We start from the raw sequence: 26101 nt of genomic DNA, 5'->3' as shown, positions 1-26101 counted from the left end.
ACCATGTTTTGTTTTGTTTTTTTCTATTCGGACATACCTATTGTAAAGTTTAGTTTATAAGTTAGGCACAGTAGGATAGTATCCTAATCGCCTGTGTCTCTACTCTTTCACTCTGGGGCCATTATTAACTAAAGCAAGGGTTATGTGAGCACAAGTGCTGCAATGCTCAGACAGATGTGATATCCAAGAAGACGTCTAAGTGACGAAACAAGTGCAGTGGATACAGCACAGATACTCTGAATAAAGTCATGGTTCACGCACCAGGTGTGCTGGAGAGGGATGGCCCAAGGTTTTATCATGCTGCTCAGAATAGCTCTCAATTTTAAACTTATGACTTGTTCTTTTCTGGAATTTTCCGTTTATTATTTTCAGATCCTGGTTGACCACAAGTAACTGGAACCGTGGAAAATGAAACCAAGGAAAGCAAAACCATGGAAGAGAAGGGACCACTATACTTCATTTCCTGTAACATTAGCATTAGACATAGAATTGATTCTTGAAAAATGTGGGAGTTAGGGATGGCAGCCCTCTCCATAGTCAAAAATCCACATAAAACTTTACAGTTGGCCCATGGTTTCACATCTGCGAATTCAACCACAGATTGTATAGCACTGTTGTATGTGTTTATTTTTTAAAATCCACATAAAAGGGGATGCATGCAGTTCAAACCTGTGTTGTTCAGGCGTCAACTATATTTATAAATTTGTCTTCATAAGCACAAGTTCCTTGAGGCAGATGACTTGCATCCCTTATAAAGCCTCTAGCAATTCATTGCAAAGTATAGACTTTGCATAAAGTTTGCTGAACTTGTTGGCTGCTAAGTAATTGAAAACCTTACTCACTGCTTAGACTTCATTTTTTCCACTCATATTCTTCTTTTCCACAGTGTAGCTCTGAGTCTAGAACATACTAATGCCTGTTGTGAGAGCATGAATCTAGTAAGGAATGTCTGTAATATAAGCTTTTTGAACAATGTAACAATGGAGCAGAAGTCCCTCTATTGTGGGACTTCTGTGAATAAAATCCACAACTTGAATCTGGAAGACTTGTTTAAGAAGAAAGTCTGCAAACAACTGCCATGACCTTGATAGAGAAAAGCAAAATGTGATTGACTAAGTCTCCTTTTTTAGTCTGTGTTGTGCGCTAAGCTGCTTTAGTCATGTTCGACTCTGTGGGACCCTCTGGACTGTGGCCCACCAGGCTCCTCTGTCCATGGGATTCTCCAGGCAAGAATACTGGAGTGGGCTGCCATGCCCTCCTCCAGGGGATCTTCCCAACCCAGGGATCAAACCCACCTCTCTTACATCTCCTGCATTGGTAGGCATGTTCTTTATTACTAGTGCCACCTGCGAAGCCCTTTTTCGGTCTTGGGGACAAATTTATTATTTTCCAGAATTAAGATAAAGGGAGAGAAAAAAGATATATCTCTTCTTCTCCCAACACATTAGTAATAAATCATAGTTGCAGGAAAGAGGAGATAAATCCTGAATTACTTTTTTTAAGATACTGTCTGTGGACCTGGCCATCTAATTAAAAAACTGAGATGAACATGAGCCAAGAAATACAAGCCAGTGTAGAACTCACAGATACACTCATGAAATATTAAGGTTAACTTTTCTAGAAAGACAGGAAATATCCTGCCACAGGATGGGAAGACCTCCATTCAAACCAAATAAGTTATTAGTCAAATAAATTAGATTAAATGATGAGATCTTGTGTAAATATCAAAAATAACCAAATTGATGTTAAGAGGGTAAGGGTTTAATTTCAGGTTCTGTCTTTAATTAGACGTAGAATCTTGGACCTGTAATTAAACATTTATAGGCCATTATTTTCTCTTCTTCAAAATGAGGAAATTAAAACTGTAAGTTGTTTTCAAAAAAATTTTGTTGTTGTTTTGAATAATCCAGCACACTGTCTTAAAATGTAAGTTTAGGGAAGCTGCATGTATACAAACATAGAAATGAAACTATTCTGATTGAAGCTGGAATGGGTGCCTGGACCCATCTGTTCACACAGGCCGCCTTTGAGGGAATCCAAGGAATTCCAGACTCCACGAAGCTCAGTGTCAGAGTTTCTGGACAATGTAATCCTTGGAGTCACCTCCATTTCTGACGGACTACAATTCAAGGACCCTAATAAAATTAATTGCTCAAAGTAAAAAATTCAGATACTATGTTGGTTGTAGATTTCAGCCTGGGAAACATGGAGGCACCAACATCCAATAACAACATAGTTATTTTTCATACCTTGGTTACCCTGTGACTGAAAACCTTTCATAAGTACTAGAAAATTTTTATAAGATCTTGACAGGAATCGAGTGAAGGGACAAAGTAGGTAGTTAAATAGTTAATCCCGCTAGGAGATTGTAAGTAGAAAAATATAGGAGACCCCTGTAAGTTAGTGATTACTCAAGAAAACAAGTTTGCTTAACCACAAAACCAAGCAAGCTTGCTTAGCAATAAAACTATGCAATAGAAGCATAAGACATGACCCCAAACAATAAAACAATAGTGACATGAGCCTCACATCCTGCCCAGTGAGCTCCATAAGTTAATGATCCCTAGGACATGCTCTCTACACACATTAAAAAACAATAATTTGTGAACCTAACTTGACCATTCAGGAACAAGAAAATTCCCCTGCTTAATCTGGAAAAGGAGATGATGATGAAAGCATGACATCTACTCAAGAAAGGCAAAGAAGTTTTCCCCACTTTTTCTTTGATTATAAAACTGTAGCCCATTAAGTTCTCAGGGCATAGTATCCATTTGTAAGCCTAACAAGCATCCTATTCTACTGTTGTTGTTCAGTTACCCACTTATGTCTGACTCTTTGGTACCCCAGGGACTGCAACATGGCAGGCCTCTCTGTCCCTCACCATTTCCCAAAGTTTGCCCAAGTTCATGTTCATTGCATTGGTGATGCCCTCCAGCCATTCTAATAAATCACTTACCTATCACTTTGGCTCACACTCAGTTCTTTCTGCATTAAGACATAAAAGACTGTGGTACTGGAGTTCTTTGGAGCCCCCGAAATGACACCAAGACAGTTTCAATCTTATCACCTATTCTAGTTTATTTGACTAATTATAAGCCACTGAAAAGATCCTAGGAGATCTTTTTCTACTGAAACTACTGAAATCTAATTCTGATTTTTATAGTAAGTCCGCTACTTTTCCAAGTTCTAACTAAACAAATGTGATTATCTTAGGATAAATTTAACTTTTAGCTTTCCCCAAACTACCTAACTCTGACTGTAGCTAGTTTATCACTGGTCCAATGACAACTATTTTGGAACCATTGATCTAGTCTCGTTTCAAAAAGTACAAAGCTCTATATTCACCCAAAACACAAACACACTGGTTTTCTATATAAATCCTCAGATCTCCATACTGCTTTCTCCTAAACAATAGATGAACAAACAAAAATGCTTTCCAAAGTCTCATTTTAATTTGCAAAGAGAATGAACACTTTTGTATGCATAATGTTAATATTATACACAATATTAATATTTCTCTGCTATATTTTGTAAAATCCACTGAAGAAACTAGAAGAAAGTTAAGGCTTTCCACACCATTTTCTTGACCCCCTCTTAGTGGACTGAGCTGAGTGATTTTAAAATTAAACCAGGTTCTGCTGGTTTCTGGGGCCATGGAGAATCAGAATAGGTAGGAATGAATTCCAGAATTAAAACTGTTGCTTTTGGTGTACACGTCCCTCCTCTACAACATGGCCTGATGAATGTCAGCTTTTTAATATTCTATGATTTGGTATCCACACAAAATGACTCCATTTAATATTTTATTTGATTATCTTGGGTCTATGTTTCATATCTAACTCATTTGGAGGGCTCTTTTAGATATGCACTCATGTAAAAGAAAATGTTCTCAAGAAATGTACATGGCATAATATAATGCAACATATTTTAAAAAGCAGAAATAAAGTGTAATGAGATATGCTACATGTTAAAATGCACAGATTCATCAATGAACAGATTATAGGGGCAAAGAATAAAGAAACTTATCTAGTCAATTTGCCACCTGAAAGTGGTATTTCAAATCAATGAAGAAAAAAAGAATTTTTAATAAATAATATTGAAGCATGTAGCTAACTTTCTGGGGGAAAAAAGCTGGATCTACATGCATTAAAAGAATTAACTTCACATAGATCAAAAATGTAAAAAGTAAATCACAGAATGTTTGAAGAAAACATAAGTAACTTTTAAAAATATAATCTTGGGTTTAAAAGTCTTGTTTGCTTAAGCAAGATACCAAAGCCAGAACTCACTAAAAAAAAAAAAAGATTAGTTTTAATTACATAAAAATAAAAATACTATGTGAAAAGCACCACAAACAAAAAACTGAGAAAATACGTTTACAACATATTTGACAAAACTCTAATACACTTTATATATAAGTGAGGGTTAATTTATTCACTGCATGGAGGTCTTTCAAATAAACAAGTATCCAATAGAAAAGTGGACAAAAAATATGCAGGCAGTGCTCTGATAATGAAATGTAAATGATTGCTAATATAAACAGTAATACTCATTTAAAAGAATGCAAATTAAAACAATGAGGTACTATTGTCAACTATGAAATCAGCAGACATAGCAGGTTGAGAGATATGGAAACTCTTTGGAAGGCAGTTTTACAATAGTTCTCAAAATTTTAAAATTCAGATACCCTTTGACCTGTCAATTCTACTGCTAAGGATTTCTCCTATAGATAGACTCCTGCACGTATAATGAGTAGACATTTTCAAGGATGCTCATTTTAGCTTTATTTTAAATAACAAAAATATCTAGAGATAAGTTAGATGTTTGTCAATAGGAAATGAGTAAGTAAATAAAGGTATAGTCACACAAAGGAATGCAATGAAGTTGATAAAAAAAAGACTGAGTTAGACAGGGGCTGATGTGGAAGGGTATCTAAGTGTATTGTGATTGTTCACTTGCTCAGTTGTGTCCAACTCTGTGACATGGACTGCAGCACGCCAGGCTTCCTTGTCCATCACCAACTCCGGGAACTTGCTCAAATTCGTGTCCGTCAAGTCAGTGATACCATCCAATCATCTCATTCTCTGTCGTCCCCTTCTTCTCCTGCCTTCAGTGTTTCCCAACATCAGGGTCTTTTCCAATGAGTCAGCTCTTCGCATCAGGTGGCCAAAGTATTGGAGTTTCAGCTTCAGCATCAGTCCTTCTGATGAACATTCAGGGTTGATTTCCTTTAAGATTGACTGGTTTGATCTCCTTGCAGTCCAAGGGACTCTCAAAAGTCTTCTCCAACCTCACAGTTCCAAAGCATGAATTTTTTGTCTCTCAACCTTCTTTATGGACAACTCTCACATTCATACATGACTACTGGAAAAACCATAGCTTTGACTATATGGACTTCTGTCGCAAAGTAATGTCTCTGCTTTTTAATATGCTGCCTAGGTTGGTCATAGCTTTTCTTCCAAGGAGCAAGCATCTTTTAATTTCACAGCTGTAGTCATCATTTGCAGTGATTTTGGAGCCCCCAAAATAAAGCCTGTCACTGTTTCCACTGCTTCCCCATCTATTTTCCATGAAGTGATGGGACCAGATGCCATGATCTTAGTTTTCTGAATGTTGAATTTTAAGCCAACTTTTTTACTCTTCTCTTTCACCTTTATTAAGAGACTCTTTGGTTCCTCTTCACTTTCTGCCATAAGTGTGGTGTCATCTGCGTATCTGAGGCTATTGATGTTTCTCCTGGCAATCTTGGTTCCAGCTTGTGCTTCATCCAGCCCTGCATTTCACATAATATACACTGCATATAAGTTAAATAAGCAGGGTGACAATATATAGTCTTGATGTACTCCTTTCCCAGTTTTGCACTAGCCCACTTTTCCATGTCCAGTTTTAACTATTGCTTCTTGACCTGCATACAGGTTTTTCAGGAGGCATGTAAGGTGGTCTGGTATTCCCATCTCTTTAAGAAATTACCACAGTTTGTTGTGATCCACACAGTCAAAGGCTTTAGCATAGTCAATGAAACAGAAGTAGATGTTTTTCTGGAACTCTCTAGCTTTTTCTATGACCCAGCGAATGCTGACAGTTTGATCTCTGGTTCCTCTGCCTTTTCAAATCCAGCTCGTATATCCAAAAGTTCATGGTTCACGTATTGTTGAAGCCTTTCTTAGAGGATTTTGAGCATTACCTTGCTAGAATGTGAAATAACTGCAGTTGTGTAGTGGTTTGAATATTCTTTGGCATTGGCTTTCTTTGGGATTGGAATGAAAACTGATCTTTTCCAGTCCTGTGGCCACTGCTGAATTTTCCAAATTTGCTGGCATATTGAGTGCAGCACTTTAACAGCATCATCTTTTAGGATTTGAAATAGTTCAGCTGGAATTCTATCACCTCCACTAGCTTTGTTTGTAGTGATGCTTCCTAAGGTCCACTTGACTTCGGTCTCCAGGATGTCTGGCTTTAGGTGAGTGATCACACCATTGTGGTTATCCGGGTCATTAAGACCTTTTTTGTATAGTTCTTCTGTGTATTCTTGCCACCTCTTCTTAATATCTTCTGCTTCTGTTAGGTCTATACCATTTCTGTCCATTTTTGCATGAAATGTTCCCTTGGTATCTTTAATTTTCTTGAAGAGAACTCTAGTCTTTCCCATTCTATTGTTTTCCTCTATTTCTTTGCATTGTTCACTTAGGAAGATAAGAAATTATCTCTCCTTGCTATATCTAAATATATTAAGTAGGAAAAAAGTAAAGAAAATGAGTATTTTATGCTTCTATTTAGATATAACTCTAGATTTCTTGGCTCAGTGGTAAAAAAAAAAAAAAAATCTGCCTGCCAATTCAGAAGATGCTGGAGATGTGAGTTCAAGGATCCCTTGGTCAGGAAGATTCCCCTGGAGGAGTAAATAGCAACCTACTCCAATATTCTTGCCTGGGAAATCCCAGCAACAGAGGAGCCTGCTGAGCTACAGTCTGTGTGGTCTCAAAGAGTCAGACACAACTGAGAACTTACGTACCCACACAGTAGATTTCTTAAGATGTGAACCAGTATGGCTGGTACACTGACCTAGCAGGACTTACTAGAATCATCAAAGCAACTTTGCATTTTGTCCTGTTCCCTTTAAGCTTACTTCTCCGTGGGGATGGTTCTGCCCTCTTCCTGGATTTTTCTCCTGACTTGTAGATAAAAGTTCTGTAGTCACTAAGTTCCAAACCCAGTTCAGCTTACTAGCCAGTCTCAGATGGTAATGTCACCTAAAAAAAGATGCACAGCCTGAGAGCTGTGAGTTAAGTTTTATTTGAGGGAAAATGAGGAGTGCAGCCTGGGAGACAGAACCTCAGATAGCTCTGAGAGACTGCTCCAAAGATGTAGTGGGGGAAGGTCAATATATATGATTCTAGTGAAGGGGGAGTTCAATGCAATCAAGTGCTTAATTTGTAAAAGGTTTTCTGGTAGTCATGAAGAGCTGATATCACCATAAGGAATTTAGTGCTTTTCTAGATGTGAGGAGTTGCAAGGATTGGGATCACAAAATCAGTTTCTGAGAATAACTATCAAAAGACCGGTTCTACCCGTTTCCCTGGAGCACAGAATGCCTCGTTCTCCACCCTGAGCTTCCTCGGGGCGTGCTGAAGGTCAACAGCTGCAGTGGCACAGGGTTCAGTCTCCGCAGAGGCAGACAGCAAACACCCTTGCTGTTGTTCAGTCGTTGGCAACTGCCCTTGGCAAGCTCCAACTTGTAATTGACAATAACCAAGATGCCAAACTTGACTGAATGCTGAATTTCATCCTATTCCCAGCCCAGCCTGCTACGGGATGCTGCTTAAACTCACCTTCCTTTTCTCTTTTCTTGGTCTACTCTTCTGCCCTGTCTTTTTCCAACTTGCTATTATGATTTCTAAACCAGCATTAGTCAGAGGCAGGGGAGGGAGAAAAGTGGCAAGAGATAGGATAGCTATCACTTAACTGGAGTGGGCTTAAGAGGGCATCATGCCTCCAGGACCCAGCAGATGTTTGAAGCTGACATTTATCCCTCCTGAGAGTCAGACATGACTGAGCGATTGAACTGAACTCAGAGAATTTGTGCATTTTCCTCCAGGTGCTGCTTCCCAGCTGCCCCAGCTTTTCAGGTATGTCCCTCCAAATGGCAGACTTTCTCTGTTGGGGTCCTGTTGCTCTCCCTTGGGCAAGATTTTAAGTGGATCTAGCCCATTTTTCTTTTCCACGTGACTCACATCTGATATGGGAAAAGCAACAGGTTCAAGGCTGGAGAGAAGCCTCCTGGGACTAAGACAGAGTGAGAGAACAGGGACAGGAAAGGTGGGAGATGCAGACACACCCATAGAGAAAACCAAGGAGTGGGAGAGGAAGGCAGGGAGCAGATGGCATAGGGCCTTGAGAGTCTGCACCTTAGAATCTGGGGTGCAATTCAGTTCTAACAAGTTAGTGGAGGTTCCTCAATCAATACTTGTCGAGGTTTTTGTTTTTCTTGTTTCACTTAATTCTTGTACTTAAGAACTGCACAGTCAAACTGGGGAGATAGACATGTACACCAGTGCATTACAGTACAGTATGGAGACATGAGAAGAAATACATTTCACTCTGAGCAGAGGAGCCAACTTCCCTGGGCTCAGGGAGGGGCAAGAAGGGCTCCACAGAGAAGGCATCACTGGGTGCTATCATGTGAAGAAGAGCCGCTAGGGTAGAACCAACTGGGATGATGACCAAGCATAAGTAGGCCACTGGTGATGTGAGTGTGGAGGGAGGTGAGGGAAGGAAGAAGGAGACAGATCCTGGATGAAGGGGTAGCAAGATTTGGGAGCCAGAAAGCAGTACAAGGAGGCAAACCAAAGTACCATCTCCTTTCCTTCCCAGGGACCACATACCTTCCAGGTGAGACTGGAGGAAAAGGACCTCTCAGTGGTTGTCCCCAGTGCAGCATTTTTTTTGGACAATTGGCATTGCTCAAACCTGAGTCTCATTGCCAGGAAGTTTCACAAGGCAGATTTGCCAGGGGAAGTCCCTGGCATCTCCTGGACTTCTCCTTGCTTCCTTCCCATAAGAGAGGTTGTCGAAAACTCAGAGGCATAAAAGGCCCAGAGTATGGGCATCCCAGAGAAACTGACCAGGGATATGGGAGTGAGCGCCATGGATCAGAAGTCTTTCTGGGAAGGTGAGCTCTGGGCTGATAATGTAGCAGGAGGTTAATGAGGAGAGAAGGTATAACCTAGATAACTTAGACCAATAGAAGAAATGGTCGTCTTCTTCTGGGACTCCAGTCTCTCTGCTCACCTCCTTATCAATACTTATTGAGCCAAGACAACTGCATCAGGGACCATCTGATCTTTCCCAGATGGGCAAGGGAGCAGCAGTGGCCAAAGCCCTTCAGCCCATCATGGGTGTTGTCAGCCTGTATGCATTTGCACAGAGGTGTCTCTTGTCCAGATGGTGATGTGCGAGCACTGTCTTGGGAGTCCCATAATTCATGGACCATACTTTCTGCACATTTTAAAACTATGGAGACCTCATATTTCTTGTCTGCAGAATTATTCATTGGGAGATGCTTTCTAAAACCGTCTTTCAGTTCTAAAGTTCTGATCCAAAACTCTGACTTTGGTGGTGGCTGGGAAATTGGATAAAGGTAGGGATGAGACTAAATACATAGGGCTATGGGTGAAGAAGAGAACTGTGCCGGGAGGAAACAGAGTGTGCCTTACGGAGGAAAAGGAGCCGTTTCATCGTGTCCTTACCTCTTCCTGCTTGTCTATGCTCTTGAGCCATGCCTACCCACTTGGAAATGGCAAGAGCATTTTGAGTTTCCTGTTGAGGTTCTCAGCCTTGAGTCCTTGGCGGAGCAGCCCACAGGGAGCCTGCCTTTTGAAATGGGCCTGGAGGCCAACCTGACCGCAGATGAGGCAGTGAGCATTCTCCTACCTGCTTAGTGGGTATGTGGAGGACCAGATCCCTACCTGCTCTGCCTAAAAGTGACATGAGTCAGCAGGACAGAACCCTAGAGTTCACTTCCCCAGACCCAAGCTCTGTGAGGAAGGCACCCACTTCAGCAGCTGTCACCCAAAGTTTCATCTCATTTTTTCCCAAGGTTTATTTATTGATTTTGGCTGTGCTGGGTCTTCGTTGCTGTGGGTGGGCTTTCTCTAGTTGCGGTAACCAGGGGTTGCTCTGTAGCTGGGGTGCACAGGCTTCTCATCGTGGTGGTTTCTCCTGTCGCAGAGCACAGGCTTTAGCGCGCGGACTCAGTGGTTGTGGCACATGGGCTTTGTTGCTTGGTGGTATGCGGGATCTTCCCAGACCAGGGATTGAACCCTCCTCCCCTGCATTGGCAGGCAGTTTCTTAACCATTGGACCACCAGGGAAGTCCTGTCTATGAACTTTTTATGTTCTTTAAGACCTACCCCTAAACTATAATTTGCCAAGCAGCATTCGGCATATTATATGCCGAATGTCGTGTCACTGCCAATTATCTCTCCCATTGCTATTCCTGTCACCATTCGTTTCATTGTTAACTGTCTTTCCGTCCATTTTCAAACCCTTCAAATGTCCTAGTGTGGGTAATTCTAGACAATGTCCCCAGGGAAGGGGTCATAGTTCAAGGACTCTTGCCTTTTGGGGGAGGTTTCCAGGACCAGAGTCCTGCCCTCTCCTTTCCTTCAGCAGAATAATGAAGGCTATGACGGTCTTACCAGTCCTTCCAGGGGAGGTGTCCTGTGGAGAAGAGGCTGGACAGGATCTCAAACAGGAAGGCTTAGAGCACTACCAGAGCCAGCTCACGCTCCTCCATTCACCTTAAGAGTTAGCTGTCTGCACACAGGGCGACTATTCATCTCAGTTCACCCAGGAGAGTTCTGGTCCACACTGTTGCCCACAGGGAAATGATTAATAATGCTCCTTTTCATTTTCCAAAGAGTCTGACTGGACAATAAACTATTTGGCCACCTTAACTATATTCACTTCCAGACTAGGCTGTGAGCCCCATGAATACAGGGATGGCCTTGACTTCATCCTTGTTTCTCCAGTTTCCAGGGTAACACTTGGCACAGAGCAGGTGGTTCAATAAATTTTTGCTGGATGAATGAATGGGTGAATGAATTCCCAGCTTGGAAAATGTTTCCCTGTAGGGCTGTAGACTCTGCAAGACACCCAAGGACTGGGTACCTCAAAGCGCTATAGAGGGACCTCAGCAGCTGTGGTTGGGTTGCTCAGAGGAAGCACAACTATATGTTTCACGTAGGCACACCCACACACTGGGCTCAACAAATTTCCTTCCTGTCCACCTCTTACAGGTTTAGTGGTCTTGTTGCTTCTTCAGGAAGGTAAGTAGTCTGTGAGTTACTTCTTCCTGGGTCCCCTGGGCTGTGTCCTTTCTGATGTTGGGTTTACTTCTCTTCTTATGACTCTCCTAGGTTCTGACATTAACATATTGATGACTCCGAGTTTTTATTCTGTGTATCTCTTTCTGCATCCATGGCTCTGCTTCTGTCCTTTGAATCTGTCTCTCTGTCTCTCACTGACCTCAATATTGTGTATCATCTCTCTATCTACTTATTTCACTGTGTTATCCATCTGTCCATCCACACTAAATCTCAGTGCTCTGGGAATGTAAGCCATGTGGATGATATATATGTCTCTCAATGTGTCTCTTAACTGGAGTCTGGATGCTCAAGAGCCTCCAAACCAGAGGGCCCAGGCTGAATGACCCTCAGAGGTTCTGACTGAATAAGTAAAGCAGGCGATGGCTTGGGGAAGAAACTTGCGGCAGTCTGGGCTCTGAGGTCATCACACCGGGTTCCCCATTGTCCCTCTTCCCTCTCCTCCAGGATCTGCCTACAAACTGGTTTGCTACTTTACCAACTGGTCACAAGACAGGCAGGAACCAGGGAAGTTCACCTTTGAGAGCACTGACCCCTTCCTGTGTTCTCACCTCATTTACTCATTTGCCAGCATCACTAACAACAAGGTCATCATCAAGGACAAGAATGAGGCGAAGCTTTACCAGACCATCAACAATCTCAAAACCAAGTCAGTAGGAGAGGAGTGGGGAGCACCCAGGGTGGGTTTTGGGGGAGAGAAGATAGCTCTAAACTGGGCCTAAGGCCTTCCGTCTCTTTTCACTCATTTGTGCATTTATTCATGTATATTTCCTTGGGTATAACCCCGATCCTTCCTGTTCTTCTTCCCTCTGCCTCATCCTTTCACTAAACTTAGCTGCTAAGCAGCCAGGGCCCATTTATCCACATTCTAGCCCTAACTCTGTAGGCAAATTTTCCCTGGCAGCCAGCAAAGAAATGATCAGCTTATTTTTCTATTCCAGGAATCCCAAGGTGAAAATTCTCTTGTCCATTGGAGGGTATCTGTTTGGTTCCAAAGGGTAAGATCACAGTCTCTTTATTTTTTGTTCATTCTGACATGTAATTTCTTCTCTGTTTTCCTTGTTTGGGGGGTGGTGCCCTGGGTCTTTGTAGCTACGCACAGGCTTTCTCTAACTGTGGTGAGCGGGGGTGCCTAGGCTTCTCACTGTGGTGGCTTCTCTCTGTGGAGCACGGGCCAGGGCACACAGGCTCAGTAGTTGCGGCACGTGGACTCAGCAGCTGTGGTACACGGGCTTCATTGCCCCATGGCGTGTGGCATCTTAGTTCCTCAGAGCAAGGATCAAACCAGCATCACTTGCCTTGGCAGGCAGATTCTTAACCACTAGAGCACCAGGAAAGTCATGGTACGGGTAATTTCTAATTGTCACTGCTTTTCCTACTCTTGAAAACAGACGTTGAATTGGGCTTTAGAAAAGCCTTTCCTTGGCTTAGATGGCAAAACTGATCTGAATTTTGTCACAAGTTGAGGCATAGCCCTATGTTTTCAGACATCTTGGAAGGAACTCTGCAGGAGCTTAAGAAACCGAGCTGGGAGTAATTCACCTGATGGACTATGGGGAGACGGTTTTAGTTGTGAAATTTAATTTTTTAAGGGTTTAAGGGATTTGAGGGCTTGCCTTTCACATTGAGTGGGGGTCAGGTGAGTGCTTTCCTAAAACCAAGTCCTTGACCAGCAGCTGTCAGGGAACCATGGTTTCCTGGGCTATGGCTGTGTAGCTGGATGGCCTGAAAGTGCAGAGCATAGGGACAATTGGGTTCATCTTGCTTAAAAGCAGAATAGCTATTAATTTGAAACATATATTACAAATTATACTTCCCTTCACAGGAAAATGATACTCCATTTGCATTAAGAGCTAAATAAACACAAATCTGTAAAGAAGAAAGGAATCTTTTTGCAATCTTCAAATACAGTTAATCTAACTTTGAATTCCTTCTGCTTTAATTTTTTTTTTTTAAGTGCTAGCATTTTAAAAAGCTGAGAGATCTTAATCTTAGCCAGCAGAGGTTTTCAGCTTTTGCAAGAAATCTGATAAGACATCTTTTTTGTGCAGCTGGTCAGTATTCTCTCTAGTGGGAGTAAACAGGGGAAAGAAGTAACATTAGAAGACCTATGTAGATGAGTTACCTAGGGGAAGCTAACATACCTCTCTGAGCTCAGTTTACCCATCTGTAAAATGTATATCACAACATCTATTTCATAAGGTGTGGGCAAAGATTTTGAATGAGGTAATGTATGTCGTGTGCCTGCCTTAGTTATCATTCAATTAACTAATGCCAACTTTTCCTTCATTTCCCTTCTTCTTTTATCCTGAATACATTCACCTATGAAATAATAGGATTGACCTAATTAATTTTTAAAGTCTTTACCAGTTCAAAACTTATAAAATACTTAGCAACACAATTTCTAAACACAGACAGAAAAAAGATCAACCCATCTAACTTATTTGGTTCTACATTAACCTCATCATGGTCTCCGGTCAGCTTTTAATGGGTTTTCATGGTGACTATCCTTCTGATTCCCAGATTCTCTCTCATTCATAATACTTGTTTATCCTTGATTCAATTAAAAATATCTTCATTCATTCATTTTTACATGCATGCATTCATTTTCTAATAAGTAATTTGTTAAGTACTCCTTGTATATTAGTTTAGTTTAGGACTCTGGAGATTAAAAAATTTGGTTTGGATTTCTCTTTAGCTATATGCAAGCTGTGTGCAAGTTGTTTGACTTTAGGCAATTTCTTCTCTTTTGTTAAAGGCAATTTTATAATGTCATTATGCTTCATTTTCTAAAAAAATTCACAATGAAGAAAATAACAGAATCAACTTAAAGATGAAGTTGTGAGGGCGGGCAATACAAACAAACTGTTTAGGTGGTGCTGATGTGCGATAAGGGCCCATGGCTGCAATAATTATTGTTATTTGTTAACTTTGTCACTATTATTAGATAAATGCCAGTCTTTGTGCCAGGTGCCATGCAGCAGCACTTAAAGATTTGTACCACACAGACTTGCTTCTCTGTTGAATGGCTGTCTTTCCTAAAACTGGAGGCTTCTGCCCAGAGCATCAGAGCACCTCTGATCGGAGCATCAGATGCAACTGCTCTCTAAAAGGGGTATCTCTTGCTTTTCTTCTAATCACTGTGAACACTTTTGAAATACAAGAGAAAAGTTACAAACCTACTTCTACCACTGGCTTTCAGCTAATAGGCCTGGTTTTGCTATTTCCTCCACTGTGCTGCTGAGATATATAGAGAAATAAAATCCTCATTTTTAAAAAAAAAATGTATGGGAGTATAGTTACAATATTATATTAGCTTCAGGCATACAACATAGCGAGTCAATATTTTTACAGGTTATACTCCATTTAAATAATGGCTACATTTTCTTGTACTGTTTAATATTTAATAATATCTTTATTTATTTTATACATAGTAGTTTATGTCTCTTAATCCCATACCCTTATCTAACCTCTCTACCCTTCCCTTTCCCCGCTGGTAACCATTATTTTGTTCTCTACATCTGTGAGTCTCTTTCTCTTCTGATGCATACATTTGTTTGTTTAATTTTTTAGATCCTATGTATAAGCTATAACATACAGGCAAATCTTCAATTTAATATTGATTGAAACAAATGAATTCAAGACTCTGAATCTGTCTGGGATGGGAGGTATTGCGAGAGGTGGGAAGTGATACAAGTCAAAGGATACGTCCTCTGGAGCATACTGATATCTTGTCTACAGATTTGGATTTTAAACCTTGTTGTGGAGCACAGGTACCCCGCATGGGCAGCTCAGAGTCAACTTTCTGGCTTAAGAATTCCAGATCAGATGAAAGCCCTTGAGGGTTGCTGCGGCTTAGGGTCCTCCTGGTTTTTCATGAGAAGGGACTGCGGATACCTGGGTTGCTTATTCAGGACTGGGTTGCTTGTGTGGGGAAAGAGAAGTTCCTATGAAGTCCAGCTCTCCTTTAAGGAAGCTTTCCAAAATGTGGTCACTTTGAGATAGATGAGGCAGGATCAGTGTCTTTAGTCCTATTTTAAAGATGGGCCAGACTGAACCCAGAGAGTTAGTTGGTGACAAAGAGGTCACTAGAAAGGACTCTGACCTGGGACTCAAATCCAGATCTTTTGACCCTCAGCGCATCACACTGCAAATCGCTTTTTCAATGGTGTACAATGTTAAAGAAAGTCAGAGGTGGATAGCAATTAAAGAGGGAAAAACAGATTTTATTCAGGAAGTATTGTAATAGGGGAAAGGAGACCTCAGGATAGTACTGGACTCAATGCTGGATACAGCGGAGGCAAAAGTGGATTTATAGCCAAGAAGCAGGGTGTGGGTGAGGGTCAGTGGATGGAAAATTACTAAGAGGAAACATTAGGGCTAGGGAGATTCTTCCTGAAACTGACTCAACAGAACTCTTGCTGAAGGTAGGTCAGGATGATAAGATATCACCTGGGGGATGGTAGGGGGTGAGGATAATATTGAGGGTGATCTGATACCAAGGGTGAGGGATTCTCATTAAGCTGATTTAGGATTCTGCAAATATAGGGACAGAAGCCCAAGGTCAAGGCTGAGTTGAGAAGAGAATTCAGGGGACTTGGACTAAAGTTTGGGCTTCCCCGGAGGCTGTGGTCAAGAATCCACCTGCTAATGCAGGAGATACGGGTTTGATCCCTAGGTCATAAAGATCCCCTGGAGAAGGAAATGGCAACCCACCCCAGTATTTTTGCCTGAGAATCCTATGGACAGAGGATCCTGGCGGGCTACAGTCCACAGAGTCGCAAAGAGTCGGACATGACTTAGCGACCAAACGACTAAAGCTTGGTGAAGGAGAGTCTCTGCCATAGGCAGCTTCATTATCCTGCAGAAAGGGCTGCAGAAAACCCAGTCTTCCTCTACCCAACTCCACTGATTTTCTGGCCCAGCAATCCGTTCTCTCCCCATTTGTTCCAAAAGAGGCAGGGGTTGGGATAGAAAACTAGTGAGAAAATATTGGGGAAAGGCAGATGATATCAGGATTTCTGTAAAAAAGAAAAAAAATGTGTTGTGTTATGTCTACTTCTTTCCAAGAAACATCTGTCTTGCTTCTACCCAGGTTCCATCCCATGGTTGAATCTTCTTCATCAACCTTGAAATTTGTCAACTCTGTAATCCTATTTCTGAGGAATCATAACTTTGATGGACTGGACATAAGTTGGATCTACCCAAATGTAAAAGACAACACTCATTTCACTGTGCTGATTCATGTAAGGCAAACTCCATGTTACACTTACGTGAAACCCATGGCCATACCAGGAGAAAAAAATGAAGATACTGGCTCTTGTTGGAAGATAGTCTCTTCCTTCCAGAAGCCCCAATTCATGAAGGAAAAGCCCTTGGACCTAGTTTAGTGCAAGGACAAAGCCTCTTTATAGAATAAAAGAATTTTTATTTTATAATCAAATTTTATTTTATAAATCAAAGAACAGAGCCTCTTTATAAAATAAACAACACCGAAACGAAGCAACATCCATGTAAAAGAGTATAGAGCCGTAGACTCTCCTGAGCGCTGGAATAGTCTCATAAAGTTCTATCGCATAGATCAGAGAATCTACTAGCAGGAAACCCAGGTAGTTCTTGAGTACAGTGAGACTGGTGGTCCTCCTGCATAATGTGCACATTCCTGAGCTTGAGGAAGGAGGCATGTCCATGTGGGAATGGAGAGAAAAGTTTTGATCTTTCCATCTAATGTGGTTCTAGAAATTTCAAATCAGGTAAGAATCTTAGGTCTGTGCTCTGGGAGGGAGAACTGACTTCTTGTGGGCTTTCTGTTTTTCACAGAAGTTAGCAGAAGCTTTTCAGCAGGACTTTGTAAAATCCACCAAAGAAAGGCTTCTCTTGACTGCAGGAGTTTCTGCAGGGAGGCAGATGATTGACAACAGCTATCAGATCAAGGAATTGGCAAAGTAAGTACACTGGATCACCCCCTCCATCCCTCTGCTGCCAGCCTGGCCCACTCAAGTGATGCGTGTCAATATTGTCTGAGGGATGAAGGGAGAAGGGAAAGCATGAAGTCACTGTCCTAACCACATCATCCAGCCAGGAACTTCTCCTTAATGGCTAATTTCAATCCTTCTAACAGCATCCAAAGCTCTACATGAATATGTGTACAGTTGACCCTCGAACAAAGCGAGGGCTAATCCTCGCTAATAACTGTGTAATTTACAGTCAGCCCTTTGTATCCTCCTCATCTGTGGATTCAGCCAACGCCAGACCATGTGGTTCCATAGTATTTACTGTTCTGCAGTATAAAAGTGGACTTTGCAGCTCAAACATGCAGTGTTCAAGGCTCGACTGTAGTTGCTTCTACCTCTGCTCATCACAGAATCTCTTCTTTTGCTTTTGGCAATCTAGAGACCTGGATTTCATCAACCTCTTGTCTTTTGACTTCCATGGGTCTTGGGAAAAGCCCCTTGTCACTGGCCACAACAGCCCCCTGAGAAAGGGGCAGCTGGACAGACAGACAAGCTCCTACTACAATGTGGTGAGTCTTAGGGAGAAAGAGTGGTGGGTACACTGGCTGTGGGAGAAGCTGAGGACCGTGCAGGTCGTCTAGAGTTAATTCTGTCTCAAACTGAGGGGGAGATGCATTGCCCAAGAGGGACTCAGATAACCCTGCAAGCTGGTGAGAACAGGAAAAATGCTTGGACCAGGCACAGTATAATGTCACCTAGAAAATGTCAGAGGACTTTAACTGAAATGTCCTAAACTTTTCTCTGACTCAAGGTGTCAGTCACACCAGTCTTCTCTTAATTCTCCATCCTCGATACATTTCCTGAAACCCACATGGAGGTACAGAACTTAGTACTCTCCTGTATGTGCCCACATTCCCTATTTAATTTGATCTTCAAAATAATCTGAGATTGGCTGGTCAGGAAGCATTACTTTCACTTCATAGATGATGAAATGAAAACCTGGCAAATTAATTGGCTCTTCAAGTTCTTGCTGGTGTGAATATCCTGAAAAGTGGTAGAAAATGGAAAATACAAGGAAAAAAAGTCATTAACAAAACAGTTTTGTTGTTGTCATGGTACATGTGGATGTATTCCTAAAATTGGGCAGGAAGAAATGGCTGGGTTGTATATTTCCAAGCCTTCATATTTAAAATTACAAAATGAATCAGTCCAAGCTGGGTATACTGATTTCTAGTCTGGGGTTTTCTAGAACACCATATGATCAAGTCACATCAAACCAAGCCCACTTCATTCTTTCCTCTCTCTCAACAATTTTTAAGGATGAGGAGACATACCCTCATCTTCTGTAACCCCTTATTCTGTTCTGGAAGCCAGTAAGGCCCAAACTAGCCTCTTACCTCTTCTCTTGCCTCTTGGACCTGATGTCATTCTGAAGCCTCACAGGCTAGGGTCTGATGGCCACAGCCCCCATCACCTTCATCGGTAACACAACCAGTCATAGTGTAGACAAATTACATAAGTAGTTGACTCAAAGGGGAAGGATAGATGGTGACAACCTTGATTTCATGTTTTCTAGGTCACTTGCCTGATTTCTTTTCTGATTCATTGTTCAGTTTTCTTTCATGATTAGAAAAAGCTGAGTTGGTCACTTGGTGCTGAAGAGCATTAACGGCATTAGAATAAACACTCTGGTTCCATTGGGATCCTCCATAATCTCTGATGTAGAGACGGAATCATGGAGGCCCTTCTGTGAATTTGGGTTGGAGGCTCAGTAAGGCCTGACAGCTTTCTTTCCCATACAGGCTGGGCCTCAGTCTATCTTCCTTTTCTAGGAGTATGCTGTGGGATACTGGATAAAGAAGGGGATGCCTGCGGAGAAGGTGGTCATGGGCATCCCCACGTATGGACGTTCTTTTACCCTGGCCTCTGCGGAAACTGCCGTGGGGGCCCCTGCCTCCGGTCCTGGAGCCGCTGGCCCCATCACCAAATCTTCAGGCTTTCTGGCTTATTATGAGGTACCTGGAGCCTCCCTGTGCCCTCAGCTGCCCCCTGTGTCTGGATAGGCATTCCAGCTTCAATCTGACAATAACAGAGAAACACATCCTGAGGGCTGGGAAGGAAAGTATGGAGTGCTATTGGAACACGTAAGAGGAGCTCTGCACCCTGGCTTGGGAGGGGGTCAGGGAATGCTTCCTGGAGGAAGTGGTGTTAGCTGAAATCTGGAGAGGAGGTGGAACTACTGGGGAATGGGGATAGGTGAAACAGGTATGGGAGATTGAAAAAGGGAGACTATTCCACGTTTTTCACTTGGGCAACTAAGTAGATGGTAATGCCATTTTTACTGAGTTGGGGAAGATATGAAGGAGCATAGTGAGCATTTTTTCCAATCATAAGATCAGTTTTGGACATGCTGAGTTTGAGGAGCAAGTGGGACATCCAAGTACCTGTGGGATGTATAAATAAAAGGTGAGTGGTTAGGTATGTGGCTATGGACCACAAGAGACCAGCCTGTGCTGGAGATGTAGCTTCTAAAACTATCAGCAGAAAGATGGTTCAGTTCAGTTCAGTTCAGTCGCTCAGTCGTGTCCGACTCTTTTGCAACCCCATGAATCGCAGCATGCCAGGCCTCCCTGTGGTGAAGTCAAAGTGCAAGAAACACAAAACCCAAGGACCTCTTGTACTTAAGGGTTAGGCAGAGGAAGAGGAGAACTTTAATGAAATTGACAACATCTACAAGAAGGCAGGCAGAACCCAGAGTGTTCTCTGCCAAAGAATAGAGTGAGAAGTTGGTGTTTCAAGAAGAGAGGAGCCAGAAACCAACACAATACTATAAAGCAATTAACTTTCGATTAAAAATAATTAAATAAAAAGAAGCGAAGAACTGTCAAATATGTCAGATTCTGTCCCGCAGTCAGACTTAATATCATAGAGATAACTATCAAAGGTGTTTGGCTGTTAAGACCATCTTTCCTTTCTGCTCCTCAATCTGGAGAAAAAAAGTTTTAATGTATAAGAAGCTCTAAGAGTCAAACAGTAATTCAACCAACAGAAACTCTTGGGTAGCTCCCATACCTCAAAGACTGGGTCCTTTGAGAGCTAGAAATAACTCACTCTTCATCCTTGTCTCAAAGGGCTTACTGTCCAGGTGGAAAGAATGTAGAATACAAATGAAACTAGTTAAATAAGAGTTTTAAAACTATCAGAGTTAATAACATTACGTAGGTATTGCAAAACAAGGTATGATTAAGTGGCCAATGTGGAGGGCCACGAGTTCAGAAATGGGTGATTTGGAAGGCTCCATAGAAGAGGAGAGGTGTATGCTGGATCTTGAAGGATAGGAAAGAGTTTGATCAGGTAAGGAAAGAATAACATCCTACATCTTGGTTTCCCCTTGGAGTCCTAGTATATCCCCTCATCACTGGCATGGGCATGCTATGAACTGCTACTGAGGGTCTTGGCATCCACTGAGATACTCTGAGTGTAATGCTCAATTTTTCGCCTCACCTCGCATGGGGGAATGACAGAAGAACCATCAGTTGAGCTGACAAGGGGAAAAGGGTATGAGTCATCATCAGAGTCCTCACTGAATCACTTAATATAAGGAATAAGAGAGGTCAGTGCTCAGAATCTGCTGGAAGGATTTTAGAGCATACCACTGGATACACACTCCCCTATTGCATGGAAAATTTAACTTGATTGTCAGTGTATCACCCTACATCATTATAACTTTGACAAATAGATGTTTCTTTAAATATTCAGCTTTCCATTTATCATCCTCATTGAGGCAATAGAGAAGGAAATAGCAACCCACTCCACTATTCTTGCCTGGAGAAACCCATGGACAGAGAAGCCTGGCGGGTTATAGTCCATGGGGTCTCATCGAGACAAACATGGGTGTAAATAATCTAAAAAGAGTAAGCAAAACAAAATGAGTTTTCTGTGTGGCTTTAAAATGCGCTTTGCAATGAAGATGTATCTTTTTTAGTAGCTCTTACTTCTGCTATCGAGAAAAATAGCTGATGATAGAAGGGGAATCCCAGCACAGGCACAGTGGAGGGGGGAAGGGACAGAGGGAGAGCTGAAGTGGGGATAAGCTACAAGGTGGGGACTGATGGTGAAGAGCATTGTGATGCCACGTGTCTGTAAAGCACTTTATTGTTTTCAAAGTTGTCTTCTTTTTCCTAACATGTATTAGTTCAGTTGATCCTAACAATATTGTAAGGTAGGTATATAAGATACATAATTATAATTGTTTCCATTTTGCAAATGAAGACATGGGAAGATTTACTGATCAATACTGAGGCCTGATGTGGAATTCAAGTACTCTCTGCCCTCTAGCTGTTTGTGGTTCCTCTTGATGAGGCCTTAGCATCAACAGTTTCCAAAGTTTCACCTTGAACCATCCATTCTGCATGTTGTATCTGATCGTTTCTCTCATTGATTCCTGGAGTAAAGATTCTGATATTGTCCCCAAGACCCTTACCTTCCCCTTTTATCTCAATAAATTTCAAGAAGAGCCCATTACTGAACTTCTTGCTCCTCCTTTCCTTACCAGATCTGCCAGTTCCTACAAGGAGCCAAGATCACAAGGCTCCAGGATCAGCAAGTTCCCTATGCAGTCAAAGGGAACCAGTGGGTGGGCTATGATGATGTGGAGAGTGTGGAGACCAAGGTATGTCTGGGTTCTGAGAGAGCAAGAGGCTATGGGACAGTTGTCCCCAAGCAAGAGGCTCTGGGACAGCAGAACACTCCTGTGCTTTGGGAATAGGGTGTGTGATCAAATGCCACAGTACTCTGTGTGGAAGGAGAGAAGCCTCCATGGTGCAAAGCTAGTCATGATTCTAAGTTATACCTGTGAGCACCTATAGTACATGCAGGAGAGGTGGAAAAGATGCAAGAAAGAATTAAGAATAAAGGGAGAAGCAAGGAGTGGAGAGAAGGGAGGAGGAGAAGAAGGGGAAAAGAGCAAAGGAGACATTGGTGCCTATACAGAATGGTCACTCACCTGGCTGTTCATCTCAGGACAGACCCTTCAGTCTCTCTCATGGATTACGAGGCTCCGATTTCTGAGTCTACCAGTTCTTTGGAGAAGGAAATGGCAACCCACTTCAGTATTCTTACCTGGAAAATCCCATGGACAGAGGAGCCTGGCGGGCTACAGCCTACAAGGTTGTTCTTAGACGTTGCTAAGAATTTTGCTTTCCAGGTGCAAAGCAAGACAAAGGCATCAGTGTAATTGACAACCCCATGGTAATTGAAATCTTGCTAGTGATTTCCTAGTTTCTACTCCTCATCCTAGAGGTCTAGGTTTTGGACCTGGGATGTGATTATTCCATGAGAGGTGATTAATAGCGGGTGGCTCTCTCTTCATTTTATAAGCCTTCCCAAGCAACCCTTTCCTTCAGGGAATCCATGACTCCATAAGGTGTAAATCTACTGCTACATTCTAAGCTCAAAGCCTCCTGTGAACCTGACTCGGGTCTTGGGCCTTTAAGGGCCCCCTCTAACCTCAGTATACCCTTCTGTGCTCCCCTCAGGTTCAGTTTCTAAAGAATCTAAACCTGGGAGGGGCCATGATCTGGTCTATTGACATGGATGACTTCACCGGCAAATTCTGCAGCCAGGGCCCCTACCCCCTTGTTCAAGCTGTCAAGAGGAGTCTTGGCTCTCTAGAAAGGTAACAGAATTTAGGACAGACTGAGAGTGGGCAGAGAGCTGGGCAGAGCGGGACACAGGAGACTGGGGGAGGTAGTTTTCACATATTTGGACTGATGAATTCTCAAATTCCTTTGGATCTTGTGTTCTCCTTTTTCTTATTGATTAGTCTGATTCTGTTCTTTTGGTGAGCTTCCAATGACCTAACGTATAACAATAGTAATTTGGCTACCATTTATTGAGCACAGTCTAAGCTAAGGGTTTTCTTTTCATGTAGAGTGGGCATAAACATTTACTCCACCGCAATTCTTCACTACAAAATCATCAGCCTGTTTTAATTTTCTAAATTAGAATAAATCTGACTTTAGCCCCAGTTGACTGCTGAGAAATCCAATCTCAGTTGTTATTAATGCTCTATCCCTCTCCCCATCCACAGTTTTTTTTTAATTGGAGGAAATTTGATTTAAAATGTTGTGATGGTTGCTGCCGTACAACAATGCAAATCAGCCATAATTACACATGCATCACCTCCCTCTTGGGCCTCCCTCCCCTCACCCCAGCCCACTCCTCTAAGTTGTCACGGAGTGCCTGGCTGGGCTCCCTGTGTTATTCAGCAGCTTCTCATCAGTTATCTATTTTACACATGATAGTGTACATATGTCTATGCCGGGGTCTAGCCCCAGCAGGATCCAGGGGAACCCTCAGGATGAACGGCGTCGGCGAATGAGAGAGAGAGAGAGAAAGAAAAAGAGAGAGAGAGGGACCAGACCAGGAAGGTGCGGCAGAGTCTGGCAGTTGCTTTATTTTTCACTGTAGCCTTTATACCCTAAGTTGGTACACTTCTAAGGGGCAGATAAGCATACAGACTTAGTTTAGCATTACATCAGCTTGTCCTTCACGAAACCAGGTGTGCTCTGTATATTTTTTGTTTATGAGAGTCTTTTCCCATAGATTTTTTTTTACATTATCTTCTGGCCTTGAGGTTAGCAGAAAACAGAAAAGTGGCAGTCTCATGGTACAACAAGTTGTAACATAATAGAAATACAATCCTGTTGACATAAAGTCAGTCTTTTTGCAGAAATTCTCAGCTAAATTTGTCTAAAAAGTTTAACACACAAAGACTCCGTGGCTCTGGTGAGGCAGCCCCTGTTTAGCACTCCTGGTTAAAATTAACAATTATCTTATTGTTTTTACACTAGGGCTAAACTCTTATTTTACTAGATCTCCAACTGTATTAACAATAGTTTCCATTGCACAACCTCAGCACATTAACATCAATCAAACGTTGATCTAATAACCACTTTTAAAACAATATTTTTTGTATTTTCTAATAGGCTTCCTCACCCCCCAAAGGGCTCTGTGCCTATTAGGGCCTTTTTAATGGTTAATCTCTATGTATAATATCTTTTGACTTTCAGGCCTGTTGACAATTTATGGCTTGCACCTGGTGCGACTTAAGCAACTTCAGTAGCCGACCCTGTTTTTCTTATAATTAATCTATTTTCTTTCTAATAAGCATCATCTCTATGGGAACTAGATAGGATTACATTTTTACAGAACAGAAATGCAAAGGACTGCAAAAACAGCAGATACGGCACAAAACAGGCTCTTAGTCTAAAAGTTAACCACCTGCAAGAAGTCGCCAGCTAATCTCTATCTAAACTATTTCCTATTAGGCACATTTGTGGCTATAATATTTGTGGAGCTTTTCTCACCCCGCGAAGGGGCCTATACTTAATAGTTTCTTTTGTTAGCGTACTGTACTTAGGATGTTTAGAACAATCATGAGCATTTTGTGCAATGAGAACACACATTTATCAAACAAGCCAGAATGCCAGCAAAAGGGTTTGAATTGAAGCATTTCCTTCATCCCTGGCCCCTTCATAAGGTACCAGCATCCAGGAGATTTATTAATTAGTTTTTAAGTTGGTCTTTATTCAGTGAAAGAGGAGCAGGAGAACTCTTGACAGGCAACACAAGAATCTGCAGCAGGGCAAATAAGAACAACAGCAGAAGAAGGGGGGAGGATATAGGGTAGGGTAGAGGCCGAGGCCAACCTGGAGGGTCCCTTATCCTAGACGGCCTTGCCTGTCAGGTATTTTCCTTGTGACCTCGTCATGGATGGGGTCCCGGACAGCCTTGCCTGCCTGGTATTTTCTTCATGACCCCGTCACGGGCGGGACGTGCCATAACGGTTCCCGGCATGTCTATGTTACTTTCTCTATTTGTTCCACTCTCTCCTTCCTCCGCTGTGTCCACAAGTCCATTCTCTAGATCTTGTTTTAGTCTGGACAGTCAGGAGTTCTCATGGTCATTATTGATGACCATGCCCATTATTGCCTTAGCAGCAGGTGATTTGGCTGCTGCTCCATCCCTGGGTCCCGGGCTCTGTAAGCAAATCCTGTATCTCCCTGTGCAGCTGAGAGTGTGGCTGACCAACCCGGTGTGCTGACATCATCTCAGTGGAGGAGCGGGACGCTGGAAATCACTGCAGACAGACAACTGGAGAGGACTGGCCATACTGTCCTGGAGAGGGGCCCAGACGAGTGCAAAATTTCCTAAACTATATGATTGGGCAGCAGCCTTTCAATTCTGAACATCTATGTCTTAGTAACTTGAATGAGGCCTTATGTTACTGATTGGGCTTTGAAATACTTTCTTTTGTTTCCAGGCTTAACTCATAACTAAGTAGGTAAGGTGACCTTGCTGCGTACTCCTGGTGCAGGAATTCGTGTGTGGGATTCTTAGAGGTTAGATGAGGCCCTCAGGGTGTCTCTTCTCCAAGTCTCCCCTTGACTTTCTCTCAGACCTCAGACTGGGTCTGGCTTTGTTCTCCTGCAGCTGCTGACTGGTCCCCTTGAGGTACAATAAAGAAAAAGCATTTTGTTCCAGCCAGTGTGGCCTCCTTTGTGTAATCTTGGACCTTGTGGTATAAGGCTGTCCTCTCCCACCATTTATGGGTACAAGTGTAGGCCTGCATATCATAAGTCTAAATATTTAACAGCCAAGGGATAAAATATGATTTATACTCTTAACAAATATGATTTTGCAATGACCCAAAAGACCAGGTTTGAATTTAGAATTCCCAGACTCCTCAAAATTCTGTGC

General features: G+C 42.2%; 1 protein-coding gene across 1 annotated transcript in view; it reads left to right on the top strand.

Moving 5' to 3' along the window:
* The first annotated feature begins 9129 nt into the window (after positions 1-9129).
* CHI3L2 (chitinase 3 like 2) overlaps positions 9130-26101 on the top strand; it is a 29576-nt gene continuing 12604 nt past the window's right edge. The window contains exons 1-11 of the mRNA XM_065903277.1: positions 9130-9169; positions 11298-11327; positions 11832-12033; positions 12326-12382; positions 16480-16630; positions 17205-17329; positions 17778-17907; positions 19171-19353; positions 21894-22010; positions 22876-23015; positions 23671-23769. Of these exons, the coding sequence (XP_065759349.1) occupies positions 9130-9169; positions 11298-11327; positions 11832-12033; positions 12326-12382; positions 16480-16630; positions 17205-17329; positions 17778-17907; positions 19171-19353; positions 21894-22010; positions 22876-23015; positions 23671-23769 (1274 nt within the window). The remainder of the gene's footprint in view (positions 9170-11297; positions 11328-11831; positions 12034-12325; positions 12383-16479; positions 16631-17204; positions 17330-17777; positions 17908-19170; positions 19354-21893; positions 22011-22875; positions 23016-23670; positions 23770-26101) is intronic.

This window comes from Muntiacus reevesi, chromosome 1, assembly GCF_963930625.1.
Source record: "Muntiacus reevesi chromosome 1, mMunRee1.1, whole genome shotgun sequence".
Lineage (NCBI taxonomy): Eukaryota > Metazoa > Chordata > Mammalia > Artiodactyla > Cervidae > Muntiacus > Muntiacus reevesi.
Note: the sequence above shows the minus strand (reverse complement) of the source record. Positions and strands in the feature narration are given on the sequence as shown.